This window comes from Bos indicus x Bos taurus, chromosome 26 (genome assembly GCF_003369695.1).
Source record: "Bos indicus x Bos taurus breed Angus x Brahman F1 hybrid chromosome 26, Bos_hybrid_MaternalHap_v2.0, whole genome shotgun sequence".
In the NCBI taxonomy this organism is placed as follows: Eukaryota; Metazoa; Chordata; class Mammalia; order Artiodactyla; family Bovidae; genus Bos; species Bos indicus x Bos taurus.
The window spans coordinates 6212817-6230488 of record NC_040101.1 but is presented as its reverse complement, the minus strand read 5'-3'; the positions used below and the strand labels follow the sequence as shown (position 1 = coordinate 6230488).

The window sequence follows — 17672 nt, the reverse complement described above, 5'->3', positions numbered from 1 at the left end:
AAAATTTACATTTATTTTGCTTTCTTGCACATTTATCTCTGCTTCATTTGGATAAATTCTTCATTTGGATCTATTGGGCCAAAGGCTATGTAAATTAAAAATTCTACTTTACACTGGATGGTTGATCATCTTCTGGGCCTGACAAATAGCCATAGCATACATGCATTTCATTCTATCTGTAACATTGTAGAATATTTTTGGTATTCCTCATTTCAACAGTGAAGTTCTTATGAGACAGGCATGCCACTTTTTTCAAAAAATTTGTTACACTAAAATATTTGGAGGGAAGTGGATTATTAATAAAATAGTCACATTCCCATGCTTTAGTTTTGAAAATGCTATTCTTAATAAAATGAAATTTCCAGTTAGTGTAAGTAGTGTAATTAAAATCAAGCTATACAATGTCATGTGTGCTAAGTTGCTTCAGTGTCCAGCTCTCTGTGACCCTATGGACGGTAGCCTACCAGGCTCCTCTGAACACAGGATTCTCCAGGCAAGAATACTGGAGTGGGTTGCCATGGCCTCTTCCAGGGGATCTTCCTGACCCAGAGACTGAACCTGCATCTCTTATGTCTCCTGCATTGGCAGGCAGCTTCTTTCCCCTAGCGCCATGGGAAGCCCTATACAATGGCAGAGGGGCACAAAAGCTGTCTCCATACACTCTTCTAAACATACTTTGACAGTGAAGTTGGGAAAAGAAATAAATCAAGAAGAGAAAGTTTTATGTTGACAGCTTTTCTAATTCTGAGATTATCTTCTGATAGGCCCAGACTTGGCAGTGGGCAAATTAAGGCACCTCTAAAACGTTCTTTTATACAAATTAGCCACTGTGTAGTTGTCAGCATGGACTATCGTACCCACCTTAATGGAAGGTAAGTCATTTTCAAAGGGAACCATGAAGAAGGCTATCAAGTCACTTTACAGACTCAGAACCAGATGGGCTGTAAGAAATGCATTCCTATATGGGAAAGGACTTCCATTAGAAAGCTAAATGAAGAAGAATATCAGATTACACACAGACTACGATATCAAAGAGGCAGAGACTCATTCATAAGAAAAAAAATTCTATGCAAACATTCACCAAAGTACTACCCAGGGTTGTGCTTGGTAGTAGAAGTATTTTGGGGGGTTGGGGAAGCTCTTGATTTTTTTCCCCCTATGCTGCTGCTGCTGCTAAGTCGCTTCAGTCGTGTCCGACTCTGTGCAACCCCATAGACGGCAGCCCACCAGGCTCCCCCGTCCCTGGGATTCTCCAGGCAAGAACACTGGAGTGGGTTTCCATTTCCTTCTCCAATGCATGAAAGTGAAAAGTGAAAGTGAAGTTGCTGTCGTGTCCGACTCTAGCGACCCCATGGACTGCAGCCTACCAGGCTCCTCCATCCATGGGATTTTCCAGGCAAAAGTACTGGAGTGGGGTGCCATTGCCTTCAATTTTTTTGCATTGGATACATACTCCTTTTAGAGTGAAAACTAACTTGAGGTTTATATTGAGTCAATTTCCATTCCTCTATCTGCAGCCCTAAAATCATGCAAAGGTGCAGGCTCATTCTCACTCTTGCCACTGACCACATTCCTCCACCAGGCTAATAATAGTTGCAACAAAGACACTTCCCAAATCCAGCTGCCAATCCTAAAACCCCATCAAGGTATACATCACCACCAAAAGCCTGATTTTCTTTTGCTCTTTCAAGGAATACCTAGCTCTGTCCACTGTGATATTTTCAAAACCACATCCAAAGAGTAGGGACACAAATTAAAACGTCCTATGATATTCTTATATGAAAAAAAGAGCATGACAGTAGTTTGCTAAGAGAGACATACCAAAAGCAATATTCGGGTTTCCACTCAACCCTCTGATTATCCAAGATGTGTGGCTGAACTTCTTTATTAAGATGACCAAGTCACAAGAAAAGCTAAAAACTCATCATGTACTACTGCTCACAAAATGCCAAGAGGCAGGCTGTACATCCCAAGAAGCAGGCTATGCTATTCTACATATATTCATTTGAAACACATGTATTTGTAATATATATTCACCTGCACTTCAAAATTTATCTGTTTGTTTATTATTGCTGTGGGCCACAGTGTCAGATACTGAATGTGAGAACTGGCCATTCATGAACCCGTTCATCCAATTTGCTAAGGACCCTCAAACCGAAGCACCAATGTAAGGAAGTGATCTCACTCATTTACACAGAGATGCTGAGTCAGATTTCCGTGACGCAATATCTCTGGCAGAACTCGTTGCAACGAAGCTGTCTGACCTATACCGTCATTTCTACGAAAAATCAGCATTTCACCAAAGGGTAAGAAATGGGAACCAGTCACTCTGGAAGTGAGAAACTCCCACTTTGGATCAAGCAAGACTTGGGAACTTGGTTTATCTCTTTAAATACAGATTGCTTAGTAGGGGAGCTTGATTCTTCTTTGGTACTCATCAAATAGGATAGTAGAGGGTCCTTTAGACCTGAGGAGCCCATGGAGAGAGCCACAGGCTGTAAAGGGTGACAGAAGATGAGTTGTGGTTTTCACTTGTGCCCTGAGGCAGCCATGGTTTTCTCCAGGGAAGGCACACAAAATATGTAATGACATCCATGTGCTGCAAAAAAATAATATAATACCACTTTCTGGAAATTTATGTAATTTTGCAAAAAAAAAGGGCCAAATTTTTAAATAAAAAGATAAAATAAATATTTCATAACACTGGAGACAAGCTCTGAAAGATAAAATAAACTCTTGGTATTTCCCAAGGAAAAAAAAGAGCTTCAACCCATTTGAAGTTGTTTCTCCTTATATAACCCAGAAATTGCCAAAAGTCAACTAATTATGGAACAGTTATTGGAACAGAACAGAGGATGCTTAAATTCTATCCTTGAAAAATCAGGCTCTGACAAAGGAAACATCAGAACTATGAGAAAAACCTGCTGAGCTAGAAAGTTCTTTTTCAGAGTGATAAAATTCTTTATTTTTCCATTGGATCATTTTTTGAAGCTAATTCCAGCCTCAAATCTGAATCTGGATTATAAATCCACGCATTCAGTTCTGCGTCTCTAAATGCCAACCTCAATTACACAGCACTTTCCAGTCTCCATGTCGAAACTTTCTCCCGTCAGGCCATAAACATGAATTAACCCGACTTACTCATTTCTTTCCAGGTTCACGATCAGCTCTTTGCTTGTCAGTTGTATTCGAAAATTCAACACTCCTGGGTGATTCTGAAAGATAAATAAGAGAAATCAGTTGAAAATCATTTCACTTTGGCATGCCAATATCTGAATATTCTCTGTAGACATAGTCAATGGAGAGAGAGAAAAGTACATTTCTTCCTGGGACCATTCTGAGACCTTGAGTAGAGGAGACCAAACCACCAGGATGAGAGTCTGGAAAACACATCACTCTCCCAGATGGTAAGGACACGCCCGGAATTCCTGGCCTCTGTTCGCCTTTCCGTGGGCCACATACGCTTGGGGTCCTTCTTGACTCATAACTTATTCCTTTCTTGGTTTCTCTGTTTCCAGCAAAGACACTTTCATTTTCCCCAACTGTTCATGTCAGAAATGTGAAGTCTGTCTCCCTCAACAACTTCATCCAATCCGTGAAAAGGTCCTATCGAGTCACCCTCCAAAGCACAATTCCTGTTGTCTAGGTCGGATATCTCCACACCCTGCTCTGGTTCACACCTCTTGGGTGCTGCAAAACCCTCTACCCCGAGTCCCTCCACACCTACCTGAGCTTTCCTCCCATCCACTCCCCAGAGGCAGGGCGAGGATATTTGAAAAATCACAGGCTCATCCATCTACCCTTATGGATGACAGTACATTGACATCCCAGCACACTGATGTTAATATGCCAATTTTTTCCCAAAAAATTTACTTGCTCATAGTTGATATAAAATATTATATAAGTTACAGGTGTACAACATAGTGGTTCACAATTTTTAAAGGTTATATTCCGTTTATAGTTATTGTAAAAATACTGGTATATTCTCTATCCTTGTAGCTTACACTATACCTAATAGTTGGTACGTTAATTCCCTTCCCCTATATGGCCTCTCCCCATTCCCTCTCCCCACTGCAAACCACCAATTTGTTTTCTGTATCTATGAGTCTGCTCTTTTTTGTCTGTATTCACTAACTTGTATTTTTTAGATTCCGTATATAAGTGATATCATTACCCTCCAAATCCATCCATGTTGCTGCAAACAGCAAAATTTTCATTCCTTGTTATGACCAAGTAGTATTCCGTTGGGTATATCCATCCATTCTCCCCTCATCTATTGATGGACACTTAGGTTGCTCTCATATCTTGCCTTTGTCAGTAATGCTGCTATAACATTGGAGTGCATCTATCTTTTTGAATTTGTGTTTTTGTTTTTTTGGGGGGTGGTATATGCCCAGGAGTGGAACTGCTGGGCCAGATGGTAACTCTCCTTTTAGGTTTTGAGAAACCTCCATACTGTTCAGTTTTTCACACTGAACATGCCGACCCTTTCACACGGCCCACAGTGCCTGCATGGTCTGGCCCTCTCTGTCCTCCACACACGCCTGCATTGCTCTCCTCCTGGCTCACCCAGCTCCAGCCCCACTGGCTTTGCCAGCTCCTCCAACACACCAGGCTGCTTGGCAGCTCTGAGGCAACATTCCCTCTGCCTGGAATGCTTTCTCCCAACTACCCAGGATCAACTTAAATATCAATGACCCGAAGAAGCCTTACCCCACTCCCCAGTCTAATGACACCCATCTCCCCCCAGGTATTCTTTCTCCCAGTCTCCTGCTCCTTCCCTCCCTGGAAGGAAGAACTCCCTTCCTACTCATTACAATTCCGTATGTTGATTTGTGGGTCCCCCTGTTTATTTTGTCCCTTTTGTTGTTTGTGGTTCAGTCACTCAGTCGTGTCCGACTCATTGATAGTCCATGGACTGCAGCATGCCAGGCTTCCCTGTGCTTCACTGTCTCCTAGCATTTGCTCAAATCCATGGCCACTGAGTTGTTGATGCCATGCAACCATCTCGTCCTCTGTCCCCTTCCTTATCCTCCACGGTGCCAGACAAATAACAGAAGCTCAGTTAACACTGGTGAAGAAAAGAATGAGTGAATGAATAGGGCAAACAGCTCTACATCTTCTCCCTCTTGCTAGGCAGACACCTTCCTCCACCTCGCTTCTGGGTCCCAAGAAACCCTGGTCTGTGCTTGTCAGTCTGTCAGTGGGGGGCAGGCATCTATATTCACTGCTCTGCCCCAGAAATCCCAACGAGCTCCTTGCCCCTCCTGGAGAGCACAACCATGGGGTACTGTCCCTGAACCCACACCCTTATCCCACATTAGCCTCCATATAAACCAGGCTGGCTGAACATGCCACATCCCTCTCGATGAGCCCAAGTCAATGATGCAGCATCCTTGCCCAAGTCAAAATCGATTTGCCATCCCATAGTTATTCTACAAAGCCTCTTCCTTGCTTCCTTGCCTATTACATCCTCAGTGATTCTGGGGACCGGCAGTCAAATTCCAACTCCCTCTGCCCCTCCCCAGCTAACATGTTTCAATTGGAGGCATCACGTGTCCATCAGGCATTTCTAAAATGTTTAATGTTGATTTGGAAAAGTGAATGCTGTGCTTTCATTCTGATGAGGTGGAGAGAGAGCTCACCCAGCACGACCGCGCCCTGACTCAGCTCACCGTAGTTGCTGTACTCAGCTCAGGCCAGGCCCTACTGCCCGCTGTCCAGGCAGATGGGAGGAGGGCAGAGCATGAGTTAACTCACAAATGATGCGACCAAGGCAAAGAAGAAGTGGAGCCGCTTAGTCGTGTCTGACTTGTTGTGACCCCATGGACTGTACCCGCCAGCTTCCTCTGTCCAGGGAATTCTCTAGGCAAGAATACTAGAGTGGGTTGCCATTTCATTCTCCAGGGGATCTTACCAACCCAGGGATTGAACCTGGATCTCCCGCATTGCGGGCAGATTCTTTACCATCTGAGCCACAAGGGAAGCAGCCAATGTAAGGAAGGACCAAATGCCATCATAGCCCACTGAGGAAATGAAGGCTGCTTAGCAACTTAAAAAGATCACAGTGGAGGAGAGATGTGTCAGGACAGAACTGACAACATGAACTCAAGATCACCAGCTCCTCCCAGGCGGCCTTGCTCTGGTGCTTCAAGTGAAATTTCAATCTTGTTCAAACATCATCACCCACATTAATACTGCTGCTGACTTCAGTGTATTGGTTTTGCCTGCCTTTATAAGTTCTTCTGGATTCATGCTTCAATAAGAGGAGAATAAGTTTAGACATAATTCTCTAACATCCCATATTTGAAAGACACTATTATAATTATTATAATATTATTCAATAAGAATATTGAATAATAAGGCAAAAGGAGATGGGGGCAGCAGAGGATGAGATGGTTAGATAGCATCCCCAACTCAATGGACATGAATTTGAGCAAACTCCAGGAAACAGTGGGCAGAGGAGCCTGGCATGCTGCAGTCCATGGGATTGCAAAGAGTCAGACACCATTTAGCAACTGAATGACAAAATTATAACTCCAGAGTTCAAGGGACTTTTTTACAAGACAGCATTTCAGCTTGTCTATGAAGAATCACATGCTATTTATGTTTTAAGAGATAAATGGATTGTATTAATGAGTTCCGGTAACTAACATTAAAATAATGAGTTAAGATGAAACAAAATTAAAATAGAACCCACAACAGAAGGTCACATGAGTTTTGGGGAAATATTATAACTTGAATTAACTAATGCCATATAATCAGGGAGAGCCACAAAAGGTGAGGCATTATTCACTCTATTTTAGGGCAGCCCTTGGAATGTCTTTTTGTAATTTCCCATATCTAATATGGTAACCATTAGCCACATATGGCCACTTAAATGTAACTTAATTAAAGTGATATCAAAATTAAAAATCAGTTCATCAGTCACACGGGACACATTTCAAGGCTCTAAAGGAACACGGAGCTACTGGTTATTCCTGCTAGACAGCTCAGATGTGGGACATGTCATTTTCACAGGGTTCACAGAAATTTCTGTCTTTACTGCGCACCCCTGAGTCAGTAATAAAGACGTGAAACTTGCATCATCCAATAGCTGCCCAAGTACTACACTGTTTTGAATACTGGTGCCTTCGGGGGATAAAACTAAATGCCAGCATAAGTTTTTTTTGTTTTAAAGAAAGCTCTTCTCAATTAATTGATGGATGACATTATTTTTTAAGTAGTTACTTAAGCTTGAGAGTTAAACTGCTGGATATTCATATACATAAAATACTTAAGTATAATATCTGGGTTTAAACAGATCTTGTTTTTTTTTAAAATAATTGTATTTATTTGTTTATTTCTGACTGTGCTGGGTCTTGCTTGCTGTGCGGGCTTTTCTCCAGCTTGGGTGAACGGGGCTACTCCCTGTTTGCAGTGCGTGGGTTTCTCACCACGGTGATTTCTCCCGTGGCACAGGCTGTAGGGTGCCTGGGGCTTCAGCAGTTGCTACACATGGGCTCCGCAGGTGCCACTCCCGAGCTTTAGTACACGGGCTCGATAGCTGTGCACAGGCCTAGCTGCTCCGCGGCATGAGGGATCTTCCCGGAGCAGGGATAAAATCCGTGTCTCCTGAACTGGCAGGTGGACTTTCTACCACTGAGCCACCATGGAAGCCCAGATCTTATTTTTTATGGATTTATCTTAATGACGAAACAAACATCAGTGATCTAGTGAAACCATACTTCCTACTTGCTATATTTTGATAATCCCTGGTGTTTCTAAGAATTGTATGGATTTCTGAGTGTTCGCTGAACTTTTAAACTCACTATTCCTAAACACGCATAACTTCCTTTGACTTTAATACAGCAGACAAAAAAGTGTTTCTCAGCCTGGATTTGCTTTCGAGTCTGCCACAAGAACTTCTACCTAAATTTACCCATACTTCCTGACACTGGGATTTAATTACAAACACATACAGAGAGTTCTCTCCAAGGTCTACAGCATGTACTCATTAATTATATCTTAGAAAAACAAGATCATTAATTACATTTGCAATAAAATAGCAGAACAAAAATACATCTCAATGTTCTATCGAGATGTTTCTGAACAGCATGTTTGTCTATTTTATATATATATGTGAAAATAATTATTTTAATTACAAACTGTGTTTGCCTAAGATATGGACATACATCACTACTTTATATTTTTCTCACACATTATTATTCTAAAGACAAATACTGACAATTACATTTGGGAATAAAAATTAAATATTTGGAGCACCCTTTTTACTCCCTGAAAAATTCAGCTAGATTAAACACTAACATTTGTACTAATTCCACATAAAGTCCCTACAGGAGCTGTCAGAATGTTGTAATGTCAACATATTTCAAATGAATACATTTTCCCCCAGGGAGGGAGAAAGAGCTTTATCTGTATAAAGCTAGTTTTAGTTGAGACCTGATTGGTATAGGCAAATTCAATGGAGAAGCTAAACAGAGAGCTATTTTAACTCAAAACCACTCCTTGCCAAAGATTTTTTTAGTCTAAAAGCATGTATTCATCCCATTTTCTTTTGATTTTTAGACATAGGAGATGATGAACTAGTACTGCTTAAATACAGCATTCATTTTTAAAAATGACATATTGACTGCCCTAATGAAATCATGTCTTTTATTGAATGCTTGAAGAACTGCATTTGCTGAATAAAACAATTAAATGCTTATCACTATGCTAGAAATGTCTTGACAGTCATTATAATTCTATTTTTTAATTGGGGAAAAGTATATCCAAAAGAATATATAAAATATACAATTTATATAAAAGTGTAATTTAAAAAACAACAATAAAATAATCATCAAGGTATCTACCACCCAACTGAAAAGTCAAAATATTTCCAGAATCCTAGAAGCCACCCTGTATTCATTTGCTAAGGCTGCCAAGACAAAGTATCTCAGACTGGGTAGATTAACTAACAAAAATTCATTTGTGTGCAGTTCTGGAAGCTAGAAGCCCACGATCAAGTGCATATGTAGTTTCTTCTGAGGCTGCTCTCCTTGTAAGTTCCTCGTGGAAATGAGTTTAAGCTGGCTCTCCCAGATGGCTTGCCCAGGCAGGTCTACAAAGTAAAGCTCTGGCTGGACCCCACTGCCTGTCACTGGGACACTCATCTGCTCTGTACTTTTTCTGAAGACTCCCACAATGCACTTTTCCAGCACATCCCTCTTACCTGGAAATATAAACACACATTTTAAAAGTGATTTTTAAAAATTAGCTATAATATTTTTCTTCTCATTATTATTCACTGGGTTGCCTTTATTTGTTTAGTCCTTGCTAATTACATTTTTATTCACAATAACCTCTTAAATGATATCCTACAGCAATGTAAATTATTTTCTCTGCTATGTGTTACTTATGAGCAATATTATAACACCAATAAAGGGATCTTAAAAATGATCTAATTTCACATTTTACTCAAAAATGTTAGGCTGCCATTCTTTAATTTGTGTAACTGGGGGCTCACCTAAACCTGGATTTAAATTGTTTCACCCTTGATGGCTACAAAATATCCCAAGTCAACAAAGGTATATTTTTATGGATGGGGGAATGCTTATGAATTTTTTTTTTGCCTTCTGATTAATGGAATGATACACTGCCCCATCTTCTTAATGTTTCTATGTCTTTAAATAATAGCCAATTTCAATGACTTAGAAAAATCTTAATCTGACCATAAAGTGGAAATAAGGTGAGTGAGCCTGCAGAAAGGAAGGGAACTGCATTAAAAATCAGAAGTGGGGACCACAGCCAAATACACACCCATCACCACGTCTAGGTTATCCTTGCAAGGACGATAATCAGTCAGAGCCAAAGTCATTTATCTCACCATTGATACCAGAAGCTCAGAGGAACCTAATTTTTCAAGCAGAACAAAATATTAAAATATTGTATTCCAGGGACTCCAAAATAACTAGATCCCTCCCTGGCACTAAATAAATGCTTCGGGCTGCAAGCCTGGCACTCACAGGGCACGGGGGGGTCATTTATTGCTATGAATATTTAGAGGCAATCTTGATTACCACTTTAATATTAGTGCAGTGGTTCCATAGTCAGGAAGATATGAGCATCATGGAACTGAGAGAGGACAAAATTGAATTAGCTGGAGAATAACACAGTAAGGATGAGGGCACTGCAGCACCATAATGGGCGTTCCTGGCTTGAAGACTTTTAGATATTATGTAAATGATGATAACGTTTATTCATGAGTCATTGATACTTTTCTCTGATGGGAAAAGGACATTAGCAAACCTCTTGTTAAAATGTGCAGAATAGCACATGTTATCCTCAGGTAAGAAGTGCTTTTAAAAGATATGGAATGTAGCTTGAAGCTGTTTGTGTGTTAAAATGTGAGGTTATTTTCTGCACTGTTTTTTTCTTACTGTATTTCTCTGCACAAAGGGTTCACAGGTTTCCAGCCCACTTCTCCCTTCCCACCAGAAAAAGGCACAACCACTTGGTCTTCGGCATGTGCGATGTTCTTATTTCAAGTTCTTTATGCTGTTGCTACTGGTGGGACACTAAGGCTTAAATTTGCAGCACTTCAGATTTCCATTTTTGACTATTCTAGCCAGTGCATAGAATAAATATGCACTGAAGAAATAGAGATCAATGCAAAGAAATAGATCGATGCAAAGAAATGGAGATCAATGCAAAGAAATAGATCAATAAATATGCACTCTATTGAAGAAATAGAGATCAATGCAAAGAAATAGAGGAAAATAATAGAATGGGAAAGACTGGAGATATCTTCAAGAAAATTAGAGATACCAAGGGAACATTTCATGAAAATATTGGCATGGAAGAAATGGTACGGACCTAACAGAAGCAGAAGATATTAAGAAGAGGTGGCAAGAACACAGAGAAGAACTATACAGAAAAGATCTTAATGACCCAGACAACCATGATGGTGTGATCACTCACCTAGAGCCAGACAGCCTGGAATGTGAAGTCAAGTGGGCATTAAGAAGCATCACTACAAACAAAACTAGTGGAAGTGATGGAATTCCAGCTGAGCTATTTCAAATCTTAAAAGATGATGCTGTTAAAATGTTGCACTCAATATGCCAGCAAATTTGGAAAACTCAGCAGTGGCCACAGGACTGGAAAAGGTGTTTTCATTCCAATCCCAAAGAAAGGCAATGCCAAAGAACCTTCAAACTACCGCACAATTGCACTCATCTCCCATGCTAGCAAAGTAATGTTCAAAAGTCTCCAAGTGAGGTTTCAACAGTACGTGAACTGAGAACTTCCAGATGTTCAAACTGTATTTAGAAAAGGCAGAGGAATCAGACATAAATTGCCAACATCTGTTGGATCATAGAAAAAGCAAGAGAATTCAGAAAAACATCTGCCTCTGCTTCATTGACTATGTTAAAGCCTTTGACTGTGTGGATCATAACAAACTGTAGAAAATTCTTAAAGAGATGGGAATCCCAGACCGTGTTACCTGCCTCCTGAGAAATCTATATACAGGTCAAGAAGCAACAGTTAGAACTGGACATAGAACAACAGACTGGTTCCAAGTTGGGAAAGGAGTATATCAAGGCTGTATATTGACACCCTGCTTATTTAACTTATATGCAGAGTGGTGGTGGTGGTTTAGTTACTAAGTCATGTCTGACTCTTGAGACCCCATGGACTGTAGCCTGTCAGGCTCCTCTGTCCATGGGATTCTCCAGACAAGAATAATGGAATTGCTATTTCCTTCTCCAGTGGATCCTCCCGACCCAGGAATCAAACTGGATCTCCTACATTGCAGGCAGATTCTTTACTGACTGAGCTATGAGGGAAGCCCATGCAAAATGCCAGACAAGCAGGAATCAAGATTGCCAGGAGAAATATCAATAACATCAGATATGTAGATGATACCACCCTTATGGCAGAAAGCAAAGAGGAGCTAAAGAGCCTCTTGATGAAGGTCAAAGAGGAGAGTGAAAAAGCTGGCTTAAAACTCAACATTCAGAAAATGAAGATCATGGAATCCGCTCCCCATCACTTCATAGCAAATAGATGGGGAAACAATGGAAACAGTGAGAGATTTTATTGTCTTGGGCTCCAAAATTACTGCAGATGGTGACTACAGCCATGAAATTAAAAGACGCTTGCTCCTTGGAAGAAAAGCTATCACAGACCTGCTGCTGCTGCTAAGTCACTTCAGTCGTGTCCGACTCTGTGCGACCCCAGAGATGGCAGCCCACCAGGCTCCCCCGTCCCTGGGATTCTCCAGGCAAGAACACTGGAGTGGGTTGCCACTTCCTTCTCCAATGCATGAAAGTGAAAAGTGAAAGTGAAGTCGCTCAGTCGTGTCCAACTCTTAGCGATCCCATGGACTGCAGCCTACCAGGCTCCTCTGCCCATGGGACTTTCCAGGCAAGAGTACTGGAGTGGGTCGCCAGTGCCTTCTCTGATGACAAACCTAGTCAGTATATTAAAAAGCAGAGGCATTAGTTTGCCAACAAAGGTCCATCTGGTCAAATCTATAGTTTTTTCCATTAGTCACGTATGGATGTAAGAGTTGGAACATAAAGAAAGCTGAGTGCCAAAGAATTGATGCTTTTGAATTGTGGTGCTGGAGAAGACTCTTGAGAGTCCCTCGGACTGCAAGGAGATCAAACCAGTCAATCCTAAAGGAAATCAGCCCTGAATATTCATTGGGAGGACTGATGTTGAACCTGAACCTCCAATACTTTGGCCAACAGATGCAAAAAACTGGCTCATTGGAAAGGACCCTGATGCTGGGAAAGATTGAAGGCAGGAGGAGAAGGGAGAGACAGAGGATGAGATGGTTGGATGGCATCACCAACTTGATGCACATGCGTTTGTGCAAGCTCTGGGAGCTGGTGAAGGACAGGGAAGCCAGGCATGCTGCAGTCCACGGGCTCGCAAAGAGTCAAACACGATTGAACTGACTGAACTAACTGAACCAGAGCATCGTAAAGCCTCATTAATTCTTTGAAATAGCGCCGTTCTGTCTCCATGCATCTGTATGCTACAGGATTACAGTTCCTCATGCTCTGTGTCCATCTGAGGACAATGGCAGATTCTGAGTGGAAAACCGTCACCTGTCTCCTCCTGGAGCTTACTGTTGGGTTGTAAGAGGAGCCCAACAACCTGACTTAACAGAAAGCAATCTGGAAAGCATGATGATGCAGGTTTCTCAAGCTTAACCCATCTACATTTCAATTCTTATGTTACCACCTCTCCTCAATCCAATGCAAAGGTGAACTTGGGGAAAATTCACTCCTAGAGGCGGGCATCCCACAGATACACGTGGCTGCACAGAGGACCCCTTCCTAGAGATGGGGGAACCTGGCCGTCGAGGGTGAATTGGGTTCTGTTCCCCTGCCAAGAGGAGGTTGGGAGCTGGACCACTCACACTCGGGGCTGGCTGAGACATCCAGTGATTGCCAGCTCCCAGCCTGGCTCCTGGCCCCTTCGGGTCACTGGAGAGGACAACTGTTCTCCTGCTCGGTTTCTTGGGACCTTAGTGATAAAGAATCCAAATGGGAGCAGAGGGCAGAGAGTGTGCAACAAGAGGAAGAGTGGATGAGCTCAACGCAGAGCAATGTCAATTACAAGGTGATGAGGGGGGCTGCAGAGCTAGAAATCGGCACCATGCTGGGGAGGGGGCAGGGAGTCAGGGTGGGAGGGGCTTGAGGACAGTCTATTCTGCCGCTTAATGGTTCTTAACTGCTCTGGGCTTGGTGGCTGGGCCCTGGAAATGGGCACCTGACATCAGAGTCCAGCAGTTTGTGGGCTGGTCCTCAGACCTCCGTGGCCCTCCCTCTCCGTCCCCTGCCTTCAGACATCTCAATAATCAGGAGGGACGGACAAACTCAGGCTCTGCCTGGCTGCCTGCTGATGGCTCAGCAACATCAGGATGCCCAGGGCAGGAGGCCGATGGCAAAGATGGATTTTCCCATCCGCCAGGCACTTGATCATTTAAAAGACCACCTGCAGCCCAAGTGCCTGTCAGGATGGCCGGACATTCTGCACACAGGAGGCACCGGCCTCTCCTGAACGTTTGTTGTCAGTGAGGCTGCAGTACGAAAACGGGGCTTGTGATGAGGAATGCTGTGTGAGGAGAAGGCCTTGGCTGGGTGCCTGGGCCGGGGTTTGCCTCAGCATCTTCAGACTCCCTCCAACAGCTGGGAAGAAGGTCACTGAGTCCCTGAGTGATGCCTTGTTGTTCAATCACTAAGTTGTGCCTGACTCTTTGTGACCCCATGGACTGCAGCACGCCAGGCCTCCTTGTCCATCACCAACTCCTGGAGCTTACTCAAACTCACATCCATCGAGTGGGTGATGCCATCCAACCCTCTCATCCTCTGTCATCCCCTTCTCTTCCTGCCTTCACTCTTTCCCAGCATCAGGGTCTTTTCCAACGGGTCAGCTTTCGCATCAGGTGGCCAAAGGATTGGGTCCTAGGGGCAAAGTGATGCCTATGGGCGTCTTAAGTTGGATGTTTAGGAAGAAATAGGTAATAACCCCTCCTCCTTTGAATGCAAAGGATTAATCTTGAAAACAGTGTTTTCCCATTTGGAAGACTGTACCTGGAAGAGGCTCAGGCCAGAAATGTGTCCACAGACAGGTCGAGTGCTGCCCCTCGGGCGGAGGGACTGCTGGCAGCCTCTCTGCTGTCCTTTCTTGGGATAACAATCCTGTCCAACAGTGTGGGTGGCAGAAAAACAGGCCCCCAGAGATGTTTGAGGGGCTTCCCTGGTGGCTGGCTTCCCTGGTGGCTCAGCCCATAAAGAATCTGCTTACGATGCAAGAGATCACCTGCAATCCAGGAGACCTGGATTGGATCCCTGAGTGGGGAAGATCCCCTGGAGAAGGAAATGGCAACCCACTCCAGTCTTGCCTGGGGAATCCCATGGACAGAGGAGTCCGGTGGGGTATAGTCCATGGGGTCGCAAGAGTCAGACACGACTTAGTGACTAAACAACCACCGCAGATGTTCTAACCCATGAATATGTGATCTTCCCTGAAAAAAGGGACCTCGTAGACGTGTACAGAGGCACAGGGAGATATTATCCTGGTTTATTCAGATGGGCCCAGCGTACTCACGAGGGTCCTAAAAAGCAGAGGTAACTTTCACTGCTGGGGTTGGACAGATGTACAGGAAAGTCTGACCGTTTAGCTCACTTTTAAGATGGAGCAAGGGCTTTGCAAGCCATGGAAGCAGAGGCCTTGAGAAGTTAGGAATGGCCTTTCACCTTCAGCCAGCGAGAACACAGGGATCTTAGCCCAACAACCTCTAAGAACTGACTGCTGCCAGCATCTCAGATGAGCAGGACAGACCCTCCCCCATGTTGCCATCAAGAAGGGCAGCTCGGAGAGACCCTTGATTTTAACCTAGTGAGATGCAAAGCAGGAAATCCAGCTCAGCCACCCGCCTGTGACCTTCAGAACCGAGAGATCAGAAAGGGGTACTGTTTCAAGCCACTTAAGCTGTGGCAGTTTGGCAGAACAGCAATAGAAAACTGAAATCGTCAGGAAGATTGCTGTGAGAGACAAAGAGGAAAATGTCTGTCTGGAAACCATTGTGCATGACAAGATGGAAATGCATGTTTATTACAGAAATCCAATCACAAACGAAACTGCTACTTCCCAGAACGACAGTGACAAAATACCATTTCACTTATTATTTATTGCTTTTTACCCAAATTGAAACCCTTTGCTGCTTTCTGTATTTTGATCTAAGTGGGGATAATAAAGCTAAGTTCTGTAAGATGCTAACAAGTTTTCAAAGAGAAATATTATATATTCATTAATTGGTGGCCTGTTTATAGGGGCTTCCCTGGTGCCTCAGTTGGTAAAGAATATGCCTGCAATGCAGGAGGCACAGGTTGGATCCCTGGGTTGGGAAGATCCCCTGGAGAAGGGAATGGCAACCCACTCCAATATTCTTGCCTGGAGAATCCCATGGACAACAGAGTCCGGCAGGCTACAGTCCATGGGGTTGCAAAGAGTCAGACACAACTGAGTGATTGAGCACATGCATATATCCCCTCTTTTTTGGATTTCCTTCCTGTTTAGGACATCACAGAGCATTGAGCAGGGTTCCCTGCGCTATACAGGAGGTTCTCATTGGTTATCTAGTCTACACAGGTCAGTCCCATGGGAATACATGTCAATGCCAGTCTCCAATTTTTCCCATCCTTTCCCTTCCCCGCTTGGATTCCATACATTTGTTCTCTACATCTGTGTCTCTATTTCTGCTTTGCAAATAAGATCATCTATACCATCTCTCTAGATTGCACATATATGCGTTAACATACAATACCTGTTTTTCATACAGAATGAAGTAAGTCAGAAAGAATATTGGCTTTTGAGCATCAAGCAGCTGAAACTGAGTTCAGTAACACTTGTTTTATATGGAAGGAAGATCTTATTCCTGTCTGACCAGTGTTACAGAAGAGGGTGGAAGGTTCTGGAAGACCCACGTGGACACAACGTAGGACATATGAATGCTCTTCATCTTGATGTGAAAAGTTTTAAAGATAACACTTTCTAAGGTTTGCTTACTGATATAATCTGGAGTATTATAATAGAAAACAGGACAGAGCATCGCTTTTTGGAATGACTTGCCTAGTTTTACAAGACACAGCCGTAAAATAATACACACTGTGTTTATTAACTAGAAGGCCTGGTTTCCAATTCAAAGTTCATTTATCTAACTAACTTGATGTCTGGAAACATTCATGTACCGTTTTTTTCCTACAACCCCATTTCGAAACTGTCAGTCAGTGGAAGTTAATAGCTTAAGTTGCTAGTTTGTTTGCAGGCAAGCTGTCTTCTAGAGAGACTATCCCATTCATATGTTGACGAAGGGCCATTTATAAAACATCACTGTAATCTCTTTCAAATAAACATTAGCGCAATATAATAAACTCTTTGAAAAAGTAATCCTGCTGTCGATCACGGAGGCACCATCAAGTCATTCTGTCCGAAGTGAAGCCTAGTGCAAACAAGTTTTTCTGTCCCAGTGTTACAGCTAATTGCTAACTTTTTATAAAACACACCCTAATTGCTCCATGAAAACTCATGGTAAAAGCCTTGTAGAGAGCTATGGGAATTCATATTGTACAACTTCAGACAGAAATTGCAGTATGCATGTCACCAGCTTTCCCTGTAGCTTGCTGCTGCTGCTGCTGCTGCTGCTGCGTCGCTTCAGTCGTGTCCGACTCTCTGCGACCCCATAGATGGCAGCCCACCAGGTTTCCCCATCCCTGGGATTCTCCAGGCAAGAACACTGGAGTGGGTTGCCATTTCCTTCTCCAGTGCATGAAAGTGAAAAGTGAAAGTGAAGTCGCTCAGTCGTGTCCGACTCTAGCGATCCCATGGACTGCAGCCTACCAGGCTCCTCCGTCCATGGGATTTTCTAGGCAAAAGTGCTGGAGTGGGGTGCCATTGCCTTCTGTAGCTTGCCTCTCGTGTTATTTCTTGGCGGCGTTTGGGCCTCAGCATCAGGAGGGAGAAACAGCAGAAAGGATGCAGGTGGCTGTCAGGGGCTGGGGGAGGACCCTAGGGGCAGCGTTAGGAGGTGGAGCCAGACAGGATGGCACCGTGAGCGTGGATGACAGCCCTGTGACGGAGGACACAGAAGGGCAGAGAGGGGCTCAAGTGGC

General features: G+C 43.3%; 1 protein-coding gene across 1 annotated transcript in view; it reads right to left on the bottom strand.

The window, feature by feature from the left end:
• ADAM12 (ADAM metallopeptidase domain 12) overlaps nt 1-17672 on the bottom strand; it is a 395901-nt gene that overhangs the window by 279733 nt on the left and 98496 nt on the right. Inside the window, exon 3 of the mRNA XM_027529319.1 lies at nt 3142-3215. Within this exon, the coding sequence (XP_027385120.1) occupies nt 3142-3215 (74 nt within the window). The remainder of the gene's footprint in view (nt 1-3141; nt 3216-17672) is intronic.